Source organism: Saccostrea cucullata, unplaced genomic scaffold, assembly GCF_032062105.1.
Source record: "Saccostrea cucullata isolate Sc308-1 unplaced genomic scaffold, CSIRO_AGI_Scuc_v1 ctg1450, whole genome shotgun sequence".
Taxonomy (NCBI): Eukaryota; Metazoa; Mollusca; class Bivalvia; order Ostreida; family Ostreidae; genus Saccostrea; species Saccostrea cuccullata.
This window is the reverse complement of record NW_026932943.1, coordinates 26,561-44,436: the sequence shown is the minus strand read 5'-3', so window position 1 is coordinate 44,436 and position 17,876 is coordinate 26,561. Positions and strand designations below refer to the sequence as shown.

Genomic DNA, 17,876 nt, shown 5'->3' with positions numbered 1-17,876 from the left:
TGGTTCACACCCCATCTCCTGAAGGAATGCATTGAAAACAGTGGTGGATTTGAGGGGGTCAACTGGCACCCCCCCCCTCCTTAAAATTGTCAAAGTCCTAGTTTCGTCAAGAAAATGTAAAAATGTCTACTCAGTAAAGACCGATCATTTTTACCCAACAAAATCTCTAAAATCCAGGACCCTGTGTAGTTAGGACTTTGCCCCCTAGGCCCCCGTAGGGCTTTGCCCTGGACCCATGAGGGCCTCAAGGTGGAACCCCAGACACCCTGCTTACTTTTTGCACACACCCCCACTCCCTAACTGAAATTCCTGGATTTGTGCTTGGTAAAGATGTTCTAAGAAAGTACAGGTTTAGCATGTTCTAAATACTGTAAACCAATTATTATACGCGTCATTTTTTATTCGCGACTGACCGCCAGAGAACTTATCCGCGACAATTTATTTCCGCGAACGAGTGGTCACATTTCTTTTATTTCCACGAGTATTTTTTAATCAAATAAAAATTTTATATCCGCCCATAAACTAGATAAAATGGTAGCGTGAGGTCTGCTTACGCATTATTCAAGACATTCTGTGCATTGCGTCCATTTAATATCTTATATCCGCCCCTAAAGTAGGTAAAATGTTTACCATGAGTATACTTCATACGCATTTTCACAACGCTCAAACGAAAATCAGGGAAAAATCTAGGAGATTAAATTGATTTAAAACTCTCAATTGTAAAAGTGCCTCATACTAATTGGGTAATCAACGCTTTCTTCTACACAGCCAAGGGGCAATTATTATAAATGGTTGGGACAGAGCAGGACTGGGCCATAATTAGCCGTAATTAACCAGGCTATCTCTGACTCGTCTGTAACAATTAATGAACAATAATAAGACAAGCAGAAATGCTTATTGACATTTTAATCATTTTTAGACAAATAGTTTTAGATTTGCCATTCGATTTTATTTTTTCTGAATGTTTGTAATTAAATTTTTCAACTGCTTCTTGTACACTAACAGTAAAGTTCTTCCGTGATTACTTGTTGAACCGTCGGGATCGGTATTGAAAAAAGGGCAAATAACTCTAAATAAATCATGATATGGGAATATAATGAACAACTGGTTCGCGACGATAAATATCCGCGAGCAGAGGTTACTCGCGGAACTCGCGGATATTTATCGCACGCGTATAATACTTGGTTTACAGTATGTACAAGTTTAGCACCCATTCTGACCCAAGGAGCTTTAAAAATTAAATCCAAATCACCTCCAAGAAACTATTATAAAGTTTATATTTTCAAAGCCCTAGATATTTCAATACTACATAAAACATTCCCTCCTTATGTTTTTCTCCATTAATTCCATCTCTTAATAACTCACTAAGAAAACTGAAGTATTTACATAACAGTTTACCCAAAGTCTTTACATCAGAATTAAGATAGACCAGAGATGTTTACAAAAACACATCCAAACAAAGATTCCAAATGATATAGGAGTTTTTCAAATTATGTAACTAAATCTGATGTTAGGGCACTTCCACAAGAAATCAAGGAGATTTTAAATGGTTTCACAGAGAGGAAACTTAATCCTCATCCATCAAGCCTGGTAATAATAACGGTTAAATCCTCAGGAAATGTACCAGGGAACACTTGACATTTTAAATGGTAGGTTTCTCTGCCGGCTTTAAATACATCAATCATGACAGGGGACAACAATGGAGAAGTGATGGGGGACCAAATTAAAGTCACGGGAGAACAAAGCTTCTGTTATAGGGAGTCAATCAAAAACAAGGTCAAGGGGACGAAAAAGTAAGTCAGAATCCGTCCAGAACCAGGTCAGGTAACTGGGTCTGCTCCCCACATTTTAAAATCAGTTTACTTCCTTCTCCTTGACATAAATATGAAAGATCTATACAGGTATTAAGGTATCATTATAAATTTATCATTTTAGTACTTTATGTGTGTGCCAAATTTTTAAGAAAATGAATTGTGAACAAAATAACCCATTATGCACATATTTTAGAATCAAACTTGTTTAATGGTCAGTTGAGTACTTGCCACTCCTCAAGATTAATCATAATCCGTGCCAGGAATCTCCCCATTCCGATGTATTCTGACACACAAGTGCCTGTAGCTTCAGATAATGATTGCTTGTAGGTAGCTATTGACCCCAGGCCTTCTGGCAACCATCAATCTCTAACCTCAGCTGTCTGAAAATTAATCGCTGGCCCCCTCTGAAGCCCCCTACTTCTAGAAATAATCATTACCCCCTACCTATATCCCCCCTTCCAGACACTAACACTGTCCATTTGATCTCTGTCTGCATGTATATAGATCAATCTTCCACTTTCGCTGTTTTGACTCGATCCTATACAGCTTCAGGTGAATATTAGACTTGACTGATTGAACTTCAAGGTAACTGAAAAATTGCATCAAAAGAAATTAAGTTGGAATAAGATTTCCCAGAAAACATTTTATGTACCCCCCCCCCCCCACCTGTAAATTAAAGTTCATTTAGGTGAGTATTACATAACACAAGGTATGAACAATTAATTATTCAATGATTTCCTAGGTCTGATGGGAATACATCCAGGGATCAGTTTATACATATGTAAGGAAGGTTACCAATTGCTGCCACAGCTAAGTGAAACTAATATCTCACATCTAATCAATAATGATTCAGTACTTCAGATCATCAACATGATCAAAGTTCAGTACAGTTAAACTCAGTTTCCAAAACTTAAAAAACTTGCTTTAAATAAACTATAAAGATTTTTAATGTTTGATAGATGAGTTTTTATTATAGATTGTTTGATATATCTAAAAATAATGTACAAAGTTTTGGTTTTCACTTTTTTGTACATTACACCCTACTTTTGATACAGAAGCAGATCATATGTGGTGGATCAAGCACAGCCCTCCCCTTCTAAAATAAAGGAAAATTTTATTATGATATGATTATTAAAAGGTCCGCTATAGTATTGACTGCAGGGATAGTAACTAAGTGAGTGACTCATGCAGTTTTTGTTCTTTGACAGAACCAACCCCACCCCACCCCCTCCTCTGTCCTCATCCCCATCAATCTTGGATCCTATGCCTAAATTTGAATACATTAAATAGAAGGTTTTTAAATACAAGATGTTGATCATGTTGATATAGATAGAATGTTCTATCGTTAAAATGATATTGTCCTACGGACCCGGTTTAACGATAGAATCGTATTCGTAATGTAGCAAAAGAAACACGGGCGATAACTCGCATAGTGCATTTACTAAGAACAATCTAGAGAGTTCCGAATGTAAACATGGAAGTAATTTGAATCGAGAGAAAAACGTTGAGAAAATGAATTGGATTTTCGTATTTATATGGATTATTTTTTGGGATGAAAGGCATAAGCAATCTCAAGAAGGTTTGTTTTGATTATTTTGGTAGTTATTCCCAGTGCAAATCATTTTATATTCTTCAAAATCGTTTCGGTGCGATTCTGCAATTTTTTGCTACATTACGAGTATATGGGTGGTATTCTAACTGTGGTGAGGGCCTGTACCGAGACACAGTTAGATTATTCTAACTAATGTTGATAATGTAGGTTGTATAATTATATAATGACATCTTGATTGGGAAGAGTGAAAGATTCTTCAAGTCCAAAATAGTTCAAGAGCACAATCTTAATTTAAGTACAACTGCCTCTTTCTCTTGCCCCCCCCCCTCCCCCCTTACACATTATAACACACACAAAGTAAATTCTTTTTGCAAGATAAAACTGTCACCATTTCAAATTACAATAACTTATTTTTCACATAAATCATTAAGTCTCATTCAAAGAGGAAGGAAAATCTTATGACAAACCTTAGATCTACACACAAAGCAAAGCAAAGCAAACAAAGATCCTCTCTAGAAAGAAAAACTTAAAACATCCTTTTCATAGACAAACTATTTTTTGTTGGCTATCTCCTCATCATCTCACTGCTGCGTGTGTGTGCACCCAGCGGCGTAGTTTCGCATGAGTAAACAAAGGATTCTGACAAAACGGTTCCCCCTATCTAAACAAAGACCCCTTCCCTCACAATTTACTACGCAAGATGGGCTTTATCAACGGAGCTCAAACTGTGAGATAGCCAAGAAATAGATAAGAGGAAGCATTTCATTACCTATGTCTATTGTGTTCAAGTTCTTTCCAAAGCGAAGAGCTCAATTCCTTTCCCGGACTTTTCGAATAACGCCATTAATTAAATTCATTGACATTATGAGAGTTTTAAGAAAAACTTTTAAGATGAATAGCCTTTCGCCGTAGAAAAAGTAAAGTTTCTTTGAAGTTGAACGATTTAGTAAACTACCGTTTAATTTCTCGTCCATGCACTCTTTAAACCAAACTTACCTTTAACTAAGTGTAAATGTCCCCCTACTCTTTAACTTTCCCGGTGTGACAGGTAAAATTAATATTCACTGAGCGAGCCCTCCTTCTCCCTCCGGATGTTCGCTCAGAATAGATTCAGGTAAACATCCTACTTACAAAATGATCTCGTTCCCATGGTAACTCAGATTTGGCGAAGTTCACTTCAGCGAGCCTAGGGGGTTAGCGATACAGTGTGGCATCGCACATCACACGGCAAGAAAATCTAAAATGCGCGCTCGGCGCGTAATTAAAAATGGAAAAAAGAGAATTTATTCTTTTGCATAAATTTCTCTAACCGGCATGTTCAATGCACGTGCAATTACAACATTTTCCGACCTTTGACACTTGCCCCTTAATCAAGCGGGAGTAATTGGATCGGGTCGTGGGGATGAATAATTCCAATATAAACGCACGCTTTATCAGACACATCAATAATCCAGCTGCGTGAAACTAAATACAGCAAGGATCCAAAATTACACGTTTAACTTTTTTTCATGAAGTTAATAAAAATATAAATGTGAAAATGTATACATGTACAGCTGTACCTTTTTGTTATGGAGAGTCACTTTTGCCCGTAAAGAGTTGCGGTTGAGTGGCTTTAATTTTTTTATCAAGGTGTCAGTATGGGTGGGTCCCGAGTGTTAGAATACACACTGCACCCCCCGCCGGGTTAATCAATATCTTTAATCTGAGGCCATTTAAACCCGTTTGGTCAGGTTTTCCCTTGACATATTTACAATAGGGTTTTATGGCGTTGTCAGATAATCGTTTTCCCACTGTAGCTGTAGAATGGAAAAAAGAAACCTTTTCAATTAGAAAACTGGTGGAATCATTTTCACACAGTTTTAATCTCTCTCTCTCTCTCTCTCTCTATCTCTCTCAGAATTGCTAACATTGACATCCCTCAAACTGCTTTTGATTTTTTTGAAATCTATATATTAGATATCCAATAAATAAAAAGAATTTACACATCAACAACTTTTAAAATGAGGCATTTGAGAGATGCAGAATTTACATTTTATTTTGTGGTACGTCATGTAATTTCAGTGCACATAGTTCTAATTTGGACAACTTTTGGAAATTGGCAGGGGCATATATAGAGTTTGTCATGTCTGTCTTCTGTCCTTTAGTCTTTCCTTCTGTTGCACTTTGGATTTAGCTCAGTTTCAGTTGACAAAGAAACTATTCAAGATATTTCTATCAAACTTTCCTTGATAAGAGCTATTCTTATGCATCAACATTTTTTGACCTTGACATTTCCTTTGACATTGAACTAGATATTTTTATCAAACTTCAATTCTAATACAGCTGTACATACTAATGTAAGCTATATAGCAATCAGCTGCATTTACATTTTTTTTTTACCTTGATTTTTCCTTTGACATTGACCTCACTCTTCTTAATTTAATGTCTAGCTCAGTTTTGAATAACCCATTCAAGATAGTGTAATCAAACTTCATATGCTGACACATGTACTGATGAGACCTATCCATTGCTTCAACATTTTTTGTTCTTGACATTTCCTTTGACCTCACTTTTTCAGAAATTTGGGTTTAGCTCAGAATGAAAGACACCATTCATGATATGTTTCTACATTTTCCTTTATTCTAAATCTAATTAAAAAAATATGCACAAAGATTAAATATTCAGTTAACATATGTAGTTATGTACTAAACCCAAGACTATTACATATAAAATTTGAGTTCTTCAAGATTTTAATGATTGACCAGGAAAATTAGTTCACATATCATCATATGTTTGTACTATTAAACCCATCCAGATAATCAGATTAGCACCTTTATATGCTGGGAATACCTCAAGATTATAATTATACATGTATTAGCTAGCTACATCTAATGTGAGCCCAAAGACCACTTTTACATCTAGAAGGGGTATTTAGACTGAAAGTTTTATTACACGGAAATGATATATATTTTAAAATCTGAGTGTTAACTATCTCAAAAATATACATTGCTATCCCCTCGCAATGGAGTTGGAGGGGGTATAGTTATGCAATATTGTGTGTGTGTGTGTGTTTGTTTGTGAGTGTGTGAGTTAGCACTGTATGAAACAGAAGTGAAGTAATTTGCATGTGGATAGACGTAGAATGCTGTTTTGATTTTATAGATATGCTCCTTGCAAGGGGATGCTCTGCCTTGCAGTACATGTCTTTTACTGTAATCTAGAAAGTAAGATCCAAGGTCATAATGTTGAACATTAATGGGGGGTTGGGCTAACCTAGTATATATAGTATATAATTTTTTGAATGGCTTTCAACATATTACAAGCAATACATATGCAAATTAAAACTCTTATTACAATGATTTGGGGTATAAGAGATGGACATAAAGACAATTATGGCGATTCAATTAATCTTAAAGTAAATAACACTGATTAATCCTCATTAAATACATGTATTTCAAAATTAATGAAACCAAATGATATACAAGTAAAAAAAAAAAATTCTGGACCAGTCTAGAACATAGTACTGTAAAAATCAATTCATTTTGGAGGGGTTGAATTGCACATGAAATTTTACTACATTCATTTGTATTTAAATAAATGGACATCACATGTAGATGTATTATACTTGTACATTGTACTACACTGTTGCATACAAAAAATGCAAATGACAAAAATAAAACTTTAACAAAAATATCAAAATATGCTAATACTAAGTCTGATCATCACAGAACTATCACAGTAAAATGAAAAAAAAATTCTTTTAAAAGCTTATTTTGACTCAGAAAGATAAAATGGACTCTTAGGACACCCAAGAAAGTTTAAAAAATTTTAAAAAGTGTCCTGTCTTTTAGGAAAAATTCTATGCAAAATCTCATATTTTAGGCTATTTGCATATCACATATGAAAAACTTAAATTCATTGATCATTCATTGTTGACTACGATAATGTTTTTTTATAATACATATCACAGTTAACCAAATGTAGTAACTCTGAACTGCATATGCATGTATATATTATGCATATATCGCATGGCTTCGAGGGAGACATACCAAAATGTATGCCCAAAGGTGACAGGAAAACCCAGGAGTATTAAATGTCACCCAACGCCTGGGCTTTCTGGTCACGGAAAGTCAAATATTTTGGTATAGTCACCTGAGCAGCAATGTGGTAAAAAAGTATATGTTATATGAAATTTTTAATATTAAAAATCGTCTAAAATTGTTAAAGTTCAAACAGCTTTTATAACATTAACAATTACGCTTCATTGGTAAGGTTTGCTTAGCAACTCACTTCACAAACCCGAGCTACGGTGTGTAAAATAAAAATACATGCAAGTGATCAAGAGGGTGATATCACTGTTTCTGGCATGTGATATGTTTTCGGTGTGATTCAGCATTCTTTAGGTTTAATAGTGAAATTTACTAGTATTACATTTGTGATATTGTAGGTAAAATTATTCAAAAGTGTTCTATATCTATAGATAAGACATCAGAAAAGCAAATAAATGACATCACATGACTGCAGACTATAGTTTACATGATGGGGAGAGTGTTGTACCGGTAATTTTTATGATCCTTTCATCTGATACGTAGAGAGTTTTTTATCATTAATCAAGAATTTAGGGGTCTATGATGGTGAGTATATTTTAATATATTGTGATCTGATGTACAGTATGTTCAAACTAAAAAAAATAAGTTATTAAAAGTAGAATGTGAAATATTCAACTTATTACACATCCTTGACAGATAAATCGTTTAATTTTAATCGTTATCTAGCAACTAGTTTAAAATGATTCAAAATTGTTCAATATCCCTTCATTATACAATTGATTTCCATCAAGTTATGATACTTTTATAACATCACATATTTTTAAAAAGAAAATTGTTTTCTAAGAACAATAACTCTTTAAATAATAATTTCAATGGTTCATTTGTATCAAATATTGCACACAATTTCATATCAACAGTTAGATTTAGTACTATTCTTTTACGTTTTAAAAAACAGTACCTTCAAAAAATTTAAAGAGTTCTTTATGGTTTATAATACAAAGTACAAAATACAAAAAGACATAACATTAAAGAAGAATAACAGAGACAAAAAAAATTTGGTACATAGATTCTGAAAAAAAGTTTTTTAACTACATAAAATTGCACCTTATGTTTTACAGAGTCAAATTAAACACCTCTAACAGCTTGAATGATAGCTTTTAATGCCTCTACTGAACCATATGCAACAATACCCTCTTGGTTACAAAACTTCTGTGCCCCTGTGCCCCGATTGTTGTCATGGTGATAAACAATCTGATGGTTCAAGCTTAACTCCGAACAAGATGAGGGATCACCTTTGAAGTCACATAAACTCTTGTAACTTATGACTCCACCCTTTTGAGCAAGGAGGATTGCATGGGGTGCACAAACATCCCAGAAAAATGTACTGCTTTTAGACAGAACATAAGCATCTGCGAGACCCTGATTTACACAGAGAAGCTTGTAGCCTGCACCAGCAGCATGGTGGACAGACCCTGAGGCCCGGAAAGTTTTCTGAACGTCCGCTTTCTCACTCCGACTCATCAGGATGGTTAGATCGGGCTTTTTGAAATTGTTCGTGTTTCCCTGAGGAAGGGAGAAAACTCTACATTCATCAACTGCCACACCCCACATTAGGTCTCCTTTCCATCTAAGTTAAAATAAACAAGGGAATTATTTCCTGTATTGTTTTTATTCTCTACAACTCAGCTAATTAATTATTTTTTAAAATTAAAAGCAAAATATCTTTGTAGGTATGAATTTGGAACTATAAGAATCTGTCAAGTTCTTATATCCTTAAAATTCCCAATACAAGATCTGTACAACCCCCAGTTTCCGTAAGATCTTCTATAAGATCTTTGTCTCTTTCAAAATTCTCTTACATGAATTCTAATACAGAATTTCCTCAATAGTAAAGAGATCTGCTTTGGCTTTGCTTGAAAATTCCCATATTAGATCATCATTCTCTTTGTAACTATAACTAGACTTTATTTTTAAAAGTATGAGCACTCACACTGTGACACTCCCTTCCCCAAGTTTCTAAAGAAAGCCCAACAGCCTGTTTATTTCCTAAACATCCTTCATATGGACATGATAGAGTAAATGACATTGACAGAATTCTCTGAGTTCATTACCTAACTGAGATGTACACCTATACATACTTTTCTCCGTTACTTTCTGCGAACGGTCGGTTACAAACTCCTATGAGGGGGAGACCTGAGGACTGACTGTAGACCCCGATCAGCACCACCACACACTGTAGGCCACAGGAGATCAGGCCCGCCTCATCAGGGACTCCACACAGGCCATCAATGTACTGGGCTGTCGAATCTGAATCAAAGTACTGTGAAATCACTCATTTTCATGGGGGGTTATTTTCGAATTTTCCCAGCATGGAGAGACCCACAAATTAATGACCACCACAAATTTTTTAAATTTCATATGTTTTACTTTCATATGTATTACTACTTTAATGTTTAAACATTCTCCAACCACAAAATCAAGTCTCCAAAAACCAATATTTTTTCCTCATACCTCAAAAATTTGACACCACCAAATTTGTCCTTTTACAGGACTCATATACAGTGGACCCTCAGATATCCGGACGCCAGATATCCGGATGCTTCAGTATCCGGACGATTTTGCATTGGAACGAAATTTTTAAATGCTATTCTGTCTAGTTTTACTGGTGATTCAGATATCCGGATGCTTCACATATCCGGACAAATTGACTGGGAACCAAAGCGTCCGGATAAATGAGGGTCCACTGTATATAGTTCTATAAAGTGGGATCATTAAACACAAAAAATTTAAGGATAAATGTTCATCTTTATATGTTAAAGCACAATGTTCATCTTATCCACTTTGTTTCTTTGAACATTGAACAACTGATTTACGGACTTGATAGGAATCCCTATTTACCTATTGGATCTATCCATACTCCGAGGTCATCCAGTTCAAGGTCTACACACACGTCCTCCAGCCTCGGTCCACCATCCACCAGGACTGGTTCATGGGCCACTCTGGCAAGTGTGCTGGCAGCTGCCATGTTGTCATCCAGCACTGAACCTGTCATAGTGTAAGATATCTTTATTAAAAATTGCTTGAAAAAAAGTGGAACAATTTAAACCATACTTACTTATTGAGTACCAGTATATATATGAGACAAGGGGTTTGAATGAACATGCTAAATGATTTTACAATTGTATTTCTTTGAATATTGAATGCTTGTTTATATTTGAATCAATGTTATCAGGGAAAAAACCTTAATGGTTAAAAGAATAGTGTGACAATTACCTGGTATTTTTTAAACAGAGAGAATAATTTAAGATGTTGAAGATTAAGTTAAGGGAGCTGGTGTAACAAAAGGAGATATTCCTATACATGTACCAACATACAGTACAGCTCACGAGTTTCTTCCGGATTCCACCGGCCACGGTGGACCTATGTTCCACGCTTTTCCGTGGAACTTTAGAAACGTCGGCGTCTTTGAAGTTCGGTCTCCGATCCACGGTGTGACACGGTGCGTACACGGTGTGACACGGTGCCTAAAAATTGCAATAATGTTCCTCCACGGTGCGACACGGTGTGACACGGTGCCTAGAAAGTGCGGCAATGTACGTCCATGGTGCGACACGGAGTTAATCCACGGTGCGAGTCGGTGTTTCAGCACGGTGTTAAACGGTGCATTTCTTCCAATTCCAATTAAAATGTTTAATAATTCTTTAATTCTTCGAACAAATCACTCAAAGCAGGTCCATACATATATAAAATCAAAGTAATATTCCATGTTAAATGCACGTTAGACATGATCTTAGAAAGTATATTGTTTTAATTTATTAAGATAGTATAGTAATGGATAAAACATTATTCTAATGTGTTTATACTTCTATTTGCTATTTATTCTTATTCTACATGTATAATAATGTCGAAAGAATTCCATCGTCTTAATACGTCGGTAGCGTATACCCTCTTAGGCCTGTACCCTGTATTAGTTACACCCGTAGGCGATTGAACACAAGATGACACACATGTATACACACGTGCTTGGTCCTGACGTAACCCACATATTATTGTTGAACCCCCCCTCCCAATTTTTACTATTACCTGCACATCCCTCCTTGATTTTTTTGATATTATAAATTTGCATGGCTCAGTTCTTTTAAAATTCCTGTGTCCCACATTCACTGCGATTTCTATAATACATGTACCTGTTACATATCTATATACAATGTATGTAATAACAAAAATTCTCTAATTATGTAACAAAAACAGACGAAAAATAATTCATTTTAAAATTACTTATGGAGTTATTAAAAAGACAGTATGAAACATATAAAAGTCCCCTTTTATAAATCTCTCTCTCTCTCTCTCTCTCTCTCTCTCTCTCTCTCTCTCTCTCTCTCTCTCTCGGATACAAGTGGCGGATTCAGAGGGGGGTACGCCAACACACACACACACCACCCTTGAATTTGCAACAAAAGAAACAGAAAGAAGGAAGTCCCAATTTTTTGTTGTGTTTTTACTATAGAAATATAGATATGTTAACTGAAAGTCTAATGTTGTAATATATAAAGAAATATGGTTGCAAAAACAAAATGAAACCCCACCCCCTTAACAAAATAGGATTTTCGGGTTCGGAGATATATTTTCCTTTCTTTTTCAAAAACGTTCACGTAATCCATACAAATACTTTTCCGAGGTTGATCAACCTCCCACGTTTATAAACCATACTTCATCCTATATCCCATCGAGTTGTTTAATTACATGTATATATAAAACGTACATTATAATGAAAAACCTTTCACCCCCCCCGCTTCAAAAATTTATATAATTTCAACAATGTGTGTGTTACTATTGCTTCGTACATGTACTCATTTATACAATGTTAAAATGTTCTTTTTCAGAAAGCATTAATTCGTGATTTACATGACTGTACACATGTTTTGAAAATACATTTTGTCACTCAATTATTGACATATTAAACTAAACTTCAGAAAGTGTTAGGTAAATAAGGTATGATTACTTAAAAAATATATTAATTTTTCATCAAAAAAGACGGTTAATATCTTAAATTTGCGCAGTTTCCATGTCCTATCATTTACCGAATCAAAGTCTATCAATTTCTTTGAAGTGATTATTACTCGGCAAATCATTGGTTAAGATAAGGATTATTGCAGTTATAAACACTGAAAACCTATAATAAATGTAAAATATGGAAATAAATATTAAATGCGGCAAAATCTACTGAACAGGCAGAGATGATAATCCGATATATTTTATTAATTTAAGTAGTGATCAACTTACACGCTGAATACAAAAATCACCAGCAGAATTTTGGCAAATAAAATCTACTAACATCGGTACAAATATTACTTCATTCAGAAATGTATATCGTATAAAAAATGAAAAGAAAAAAAACATTTTGCGGCGAAAACATAGATATTTAGCGATTTCAGAAATGGTTATATCCCCCCTACCCCTTCTAGAAAGTGATACGAATCGGCTAATTAAAACTTTATCAGAAGTCAGCAAATTTATTTAAGTTTTTAAAAATCTTAATACATGCTTATTTGTGTCTGAAAAAGGATAAAAAAAATTAACATAGTACATGTAAGTTTATATTCATTGATGTAGTAAAACCTGGAAGATGAATTTCGTTTGATATCAGTTGAGTGTGTTACATGTATACACTTTGCTGTGATCAGAGCTATAAAGAATGTGAAAGGTGTGATAAACATACGGCGCCCCTGACCCACCGGCAGGGACCCAATATATTTTTCAAACAGGTGTGAACTCAGAACTGACTGTCAGATTGTTTCAAATCACAAGAGAAATTCTTTCCGCGTAAACAGACTTTCAAGGTCACCTAGCGTCATGCGATTTTGATTGACAGGTGAATGAGTTGATGCACAAAAATCTTGTGCGTACAGCATGTACATGGGTTTAATATGAACCAAAGAAATTAATTAGAATTATAGAATGATTAATTTTGACTTCCGTAACCTAAATAAAACGAAGAGTTAAAAAAATAATAACAGACTATGTCAGAGGGATTTATCTCTCTCTCTCTCTCTCTCTCTCTCTCTCTCTCATTGCTTTTTACACACTTGACAAGAAAAGAAAAACCGAAAAAAAAATTAAATAATTACTTGCAATAACATAAAGTAGTGAACACTAGTCTATGAAAATAATGTTTGCTGTTACGAGAAATACATTAACTTTGGAAATTACTGCATTTCTGAACAGGTATGAAATATATTGACCAAGAAGTTACTCTGTACACTAATTAACAAGAGAATTTGCAATTCATCGATTTCCGGTAAATTTGTTATCTAGAATAAAAAAAAATTAGAGGTACAAATATTATGTATGCGAGAATGTAAAAAAAAAAAAACCCAGATAGATGAACTTGAAAGTAAAATCTCTCTCTCTCTCTTTCTCTCTCTCTGAACATTCTAAAATGTAGAACTGAATTGAAATCATTTTAATTATTATGAAAAAAGTAAATTATATATGATTTGTAGAGGAATATTTAGAATGCTGGTTTAGCATTTCAAGCAATTTTTTACTTAAAAAAAAGTTTTCGTACTAATCGCAGAGGATTTATAAACAAGAAAAAGAATACCCGATACTCAGGTAGAAATAATTCCACATATTCGAAAGAAAATGAATTTTTCTATGTCTCAAAATCAATGAGTACATACAACTGCCAGATTTATTTTGTGAATGTATACAACTAGTCAACTACCAAATTACAAGTGTACGTATAAGAAATTATCGTGAATACTAGGGTTTATTTTTCTTGCATGCATTTTTTCTTCCTCAAATGAAGCAACTTACATGTACTAGTATCTTCATTGATATATGGTCTATCTATTTATACAAGTGTTGGCAAATCGGACGATTTTTTGTAACCGGTTACTCGCTTTATCTTCCGATCGAGTACCCGGTTACTCGGATGATTTTTGGTAAAAGCATCAATAACTATTATTTATCTTATTTTATACTTATCGGTAGTAATGATGCACAAATATACTGTATGGGTAGGGACATTATATTTATAATACACACATACGATATCGTCAAAGATTTTACGATTTTAAAATAAAACAAATGAATAGGGAATTAGACACACAAAGAAGACAAATAAATACGTCATCGTCAATCACCATTTACACTTTCTTTTTCAGCCCCTGAAACATGTCACAATCAAGGAGAATAATTATTTTCATACTCCATAATTAATAGTTATTATGTGGAGTGTCCAGTAAATTGCTGGTTTCCGAGTAATTTAAGCTTAGGTGATTTAACAGATTTTGAATTAGATGTTCTTTTACTTACAACTCCAAGCTTATTATGTCTGCGGCGGCATCTCGTTAGTTATCAAATGAGGTAATTATAATTCAGGCCTTCAAAATATGTATACCCTAAGCAATCAAAACTATCAATTAAATAAACTGTGAAAACTAATCAAAACAACTTTATTCACTCAAACATGCACTAGATCAAGTCTAACGGTACCTAGAACTAGTGCTAATTGTAACGGGAACCGTTACAGATGTTCCCCAAACGCTCCCCAACTGACTTTTGGTGCCATATTCCCTCTAAGCCATACCTTCTCGTAGGAGGCCCTTAAATCTATCTATGTTCTAAATCCCATCCTGTTTGGTTGAAAATCAAGGGAGTTACAGCCATTTCAAGTTTCAGCCAATCAGAATGCAGCACACGAGCATCCGCGTGATTTCATAATTTGTTTTCTAAACCATATTGTAGACTATTCTAATGCATGACTATGTTTTAAATTTCAAAGCATTTCGTCAAAAAACAAAGGAGATATAGCCATTTAAAGTTTCAGCCAATCAGATTGCAGCACACATGCATGCGCATGATTTCTTGAAATTTTTTGTATATCATATTGCAGGATATCCTAATGCATGACTATTTTTTAAATTTCAAAGCATTTCTTCAAAAGTCATAGGAGATATAGCCATTTAAAGTTTAAGCCAATCAGATTGCAGCACACGTGCATGCGCGTGATTTCTTGAATTTTTTTATATCATATTGCAGGATAACCTTATGCATGACAATGTTTCAAATTTCAAAGCATCTCGTCAAAAAACAAAGGAGATATAGCCATTTAAAGTTTCAGCCAATCAGATTGCAGCGCACGTGCATGCGCGTGATTTCATGAAATTTTTTTCATATTATATTGTAGAATATCCTAATTCATGACAATGTTTAAAATTTCAAAGCATTTCGTCGAAAAGCAAAAGATATATTGAGATTTTTGTTTCAGCCAATCAGAGCAAGGCGCACGTGCATGCGTGTGAGTTCGTGCTAATTTGACAGTGTCATATTATTAACACATTTAATATATCCTTATATGATGAGTTTCAAAGCATTTCATCAAAAAATGTAAAAGTTATAGCTATATTAAGTATATCAGTCAATTCACTCATTTCACGCGCACACACGTGCAGGCGCATGCGAGCAAAATGACCTTCGTTCCGCACACCTACACTACACACCTATTAACCATAAAAAGGTTTTAGCTCAGTTGGGTGAACAGTTTCTGAGAACACTCGCGGACAAAAAAAGTACCGGAGAACAAATAAGAAAAAAAAATAATTAAACTTTAGCATTGCACGCGTGCACATGTGAATGCATTTGCGTCATGACCATATCATCTTGTCTACACAATCTATATTTTTAATACACTGAATATTAAAGTATTTAATCAAAAATTATTTAAAAAATACGCTCATTCAAGTGTATGTTTGATTTTACTCATTTCACGTGCACGCACGTGCATATATGAGCATGATGACCATACCTTCTTGTAGAAGTCCATTACATCTATCTATGTTCTAAATTCCATCCTGTTTGGGTGAAAACTAAGGGAGTTATAGCTGTTTAAAGTTTCAGCCAATCATATCGCAGCACATGTACACGCACGTGTATGCATGTGCATGGTGACCATACCTACTTGTAGAAGTCCATTATATCTATGTATTTTCCAAATCCCATCCTGTTTGGTTGAAAACCAAGGGAGTTATAGCTGTTTAAAGTTTCAGCCAATCAGATTGCAGCGCACGTGCATGCACGTGTTTTCATGATAATTGCTTTATCTCATGTTGTAGGATATCCTAATGCATGGCTATGTTCAAAATTTCAAAGGATTTCGTCAAAAAACAAGAAAGATATTGAGACTTCAGTTGCAGCCAATCAAAACGAAGTGCACGTGCATGCGCGTGAGATCTTGCTATTTTCACCATGTCGTCATGTCTATACTACTAATATATCCTCACATTATGAGTTTCAAAGCATTTCATCTAAAAATAGAACAGTTGTGGCTATATCTATTATATTGGTCATTTTACGTGTTGCACGTGCACGCTCTTGCAAGCACGTGCGCGCAAAATGACCTTGATTCCGCAAATCTACATAACATGTCTACTAACCCTAAAAAGGTTTTACCTACATCGGACGAACAGTTTACAAGATCATTCCCGGACAAAAAAGTTCCAGGAAGAAGAAGAAGAAGAAGAAGAAGAAAAATAATAATAATAATAAGAAACAGAGTAAAAACAATATGTTCCCCAACTTCGTTTGGGGAACATAATAAGAAACAGAGTAAAAACAATATGTTCCCAAACTTCGTTTGGGGAACATAATTAGGGAAATGTGTAATTTTTCAGATCATAATACATTCATTTTCTATGCCTTTACTATGTAGAGTTAAATTTATCCGAGTAACCGAATAGCAGTTTTACTAACCGATACTTGCAACGTTCGACGGTTAACCGGTTAACCGGGTACTCGTTGCCAACACTAATTATGTTCCCCAAACGAAGTTGGGGAACATATTGTTTTTACTCTGTTTCTTATTATTATTATTATTATTATTTTTCTTCTTCTTCCTGGGTACTTTTTTGTCCGGGAATGATCTTGTAAACTGTTCGTCCGAGGTAGGTAAAACCTTTTTAGGGTAAGTAGACATGTTATGCAGATTTGCGGAATCAAGGTCATTTTGCGCGCACGTGCTTGCAAGAGCGCGCACGTGCAACACTTGAAATAACCAATATAATAGATATAGTCGGAACTTTTCTATTTTTTGATAAAATGCTTTGAAACTCATAATGTAAGGATACATTAGTAGTATAGACAAGATGGCATGGTCAAAATAGTAAGATCTCACGCGCATGCACGTGCGCTTTGCTCTGATTGGCTGAAACTAAAGTCTCAATATCTTTCTTGTTTCTTGTCATAATCTTTTGAAATTTTGAACATGGTCCTACATTATGAAGATCTACAGCATGATATATTAAAATTTGAATAAAAGCATGCGCATGCGCGCGTGCTGTAATCTGATTGGCTAAAACTTTAAATGGATATATCTCGTTTCTTTTTTGACGAAATGCTTTGAAATTTAAAACATAGTCATGCATTACGATATCCTAACATATGACATAGAAAATATTCATGAAATCACGCGCATGCACG

The 17,876-nt window shown here is 34.7% G+C and overlaps 1 protein-coding gene across 1 annotated transcript in view; it reads right to left on the bottom strand.

The window, feature by feature from the left end:
* LOC134236618 (uncharacterized) overlaps positions 1 to 17,876 on the bottom strand; it is a 42,737-nt gene that overhangs the window by 17,671 nt on the left and 7,190 nt on the right. The window contains exons 4-6 of the mRNA XM_062718793.1: positions 10,293 to 10,439; positions 9,533 to 9,701; positions 8,522 to 9,021 (exon numbers count right to left, since the gene is read on the bottom strand). Coding sequence (XP_062574777.1) covers positions 8,522 to 9,021; positions 9,533 to 9,701; positions 10,293 to 10,439 — 816 coding nt within the window. The remainder of the gene's footprint in view (positions 1 to 8,521; positions 9,022 to 9,532; positions 9,702 to 10,292; positions 10,440 to 17,876) is intronic.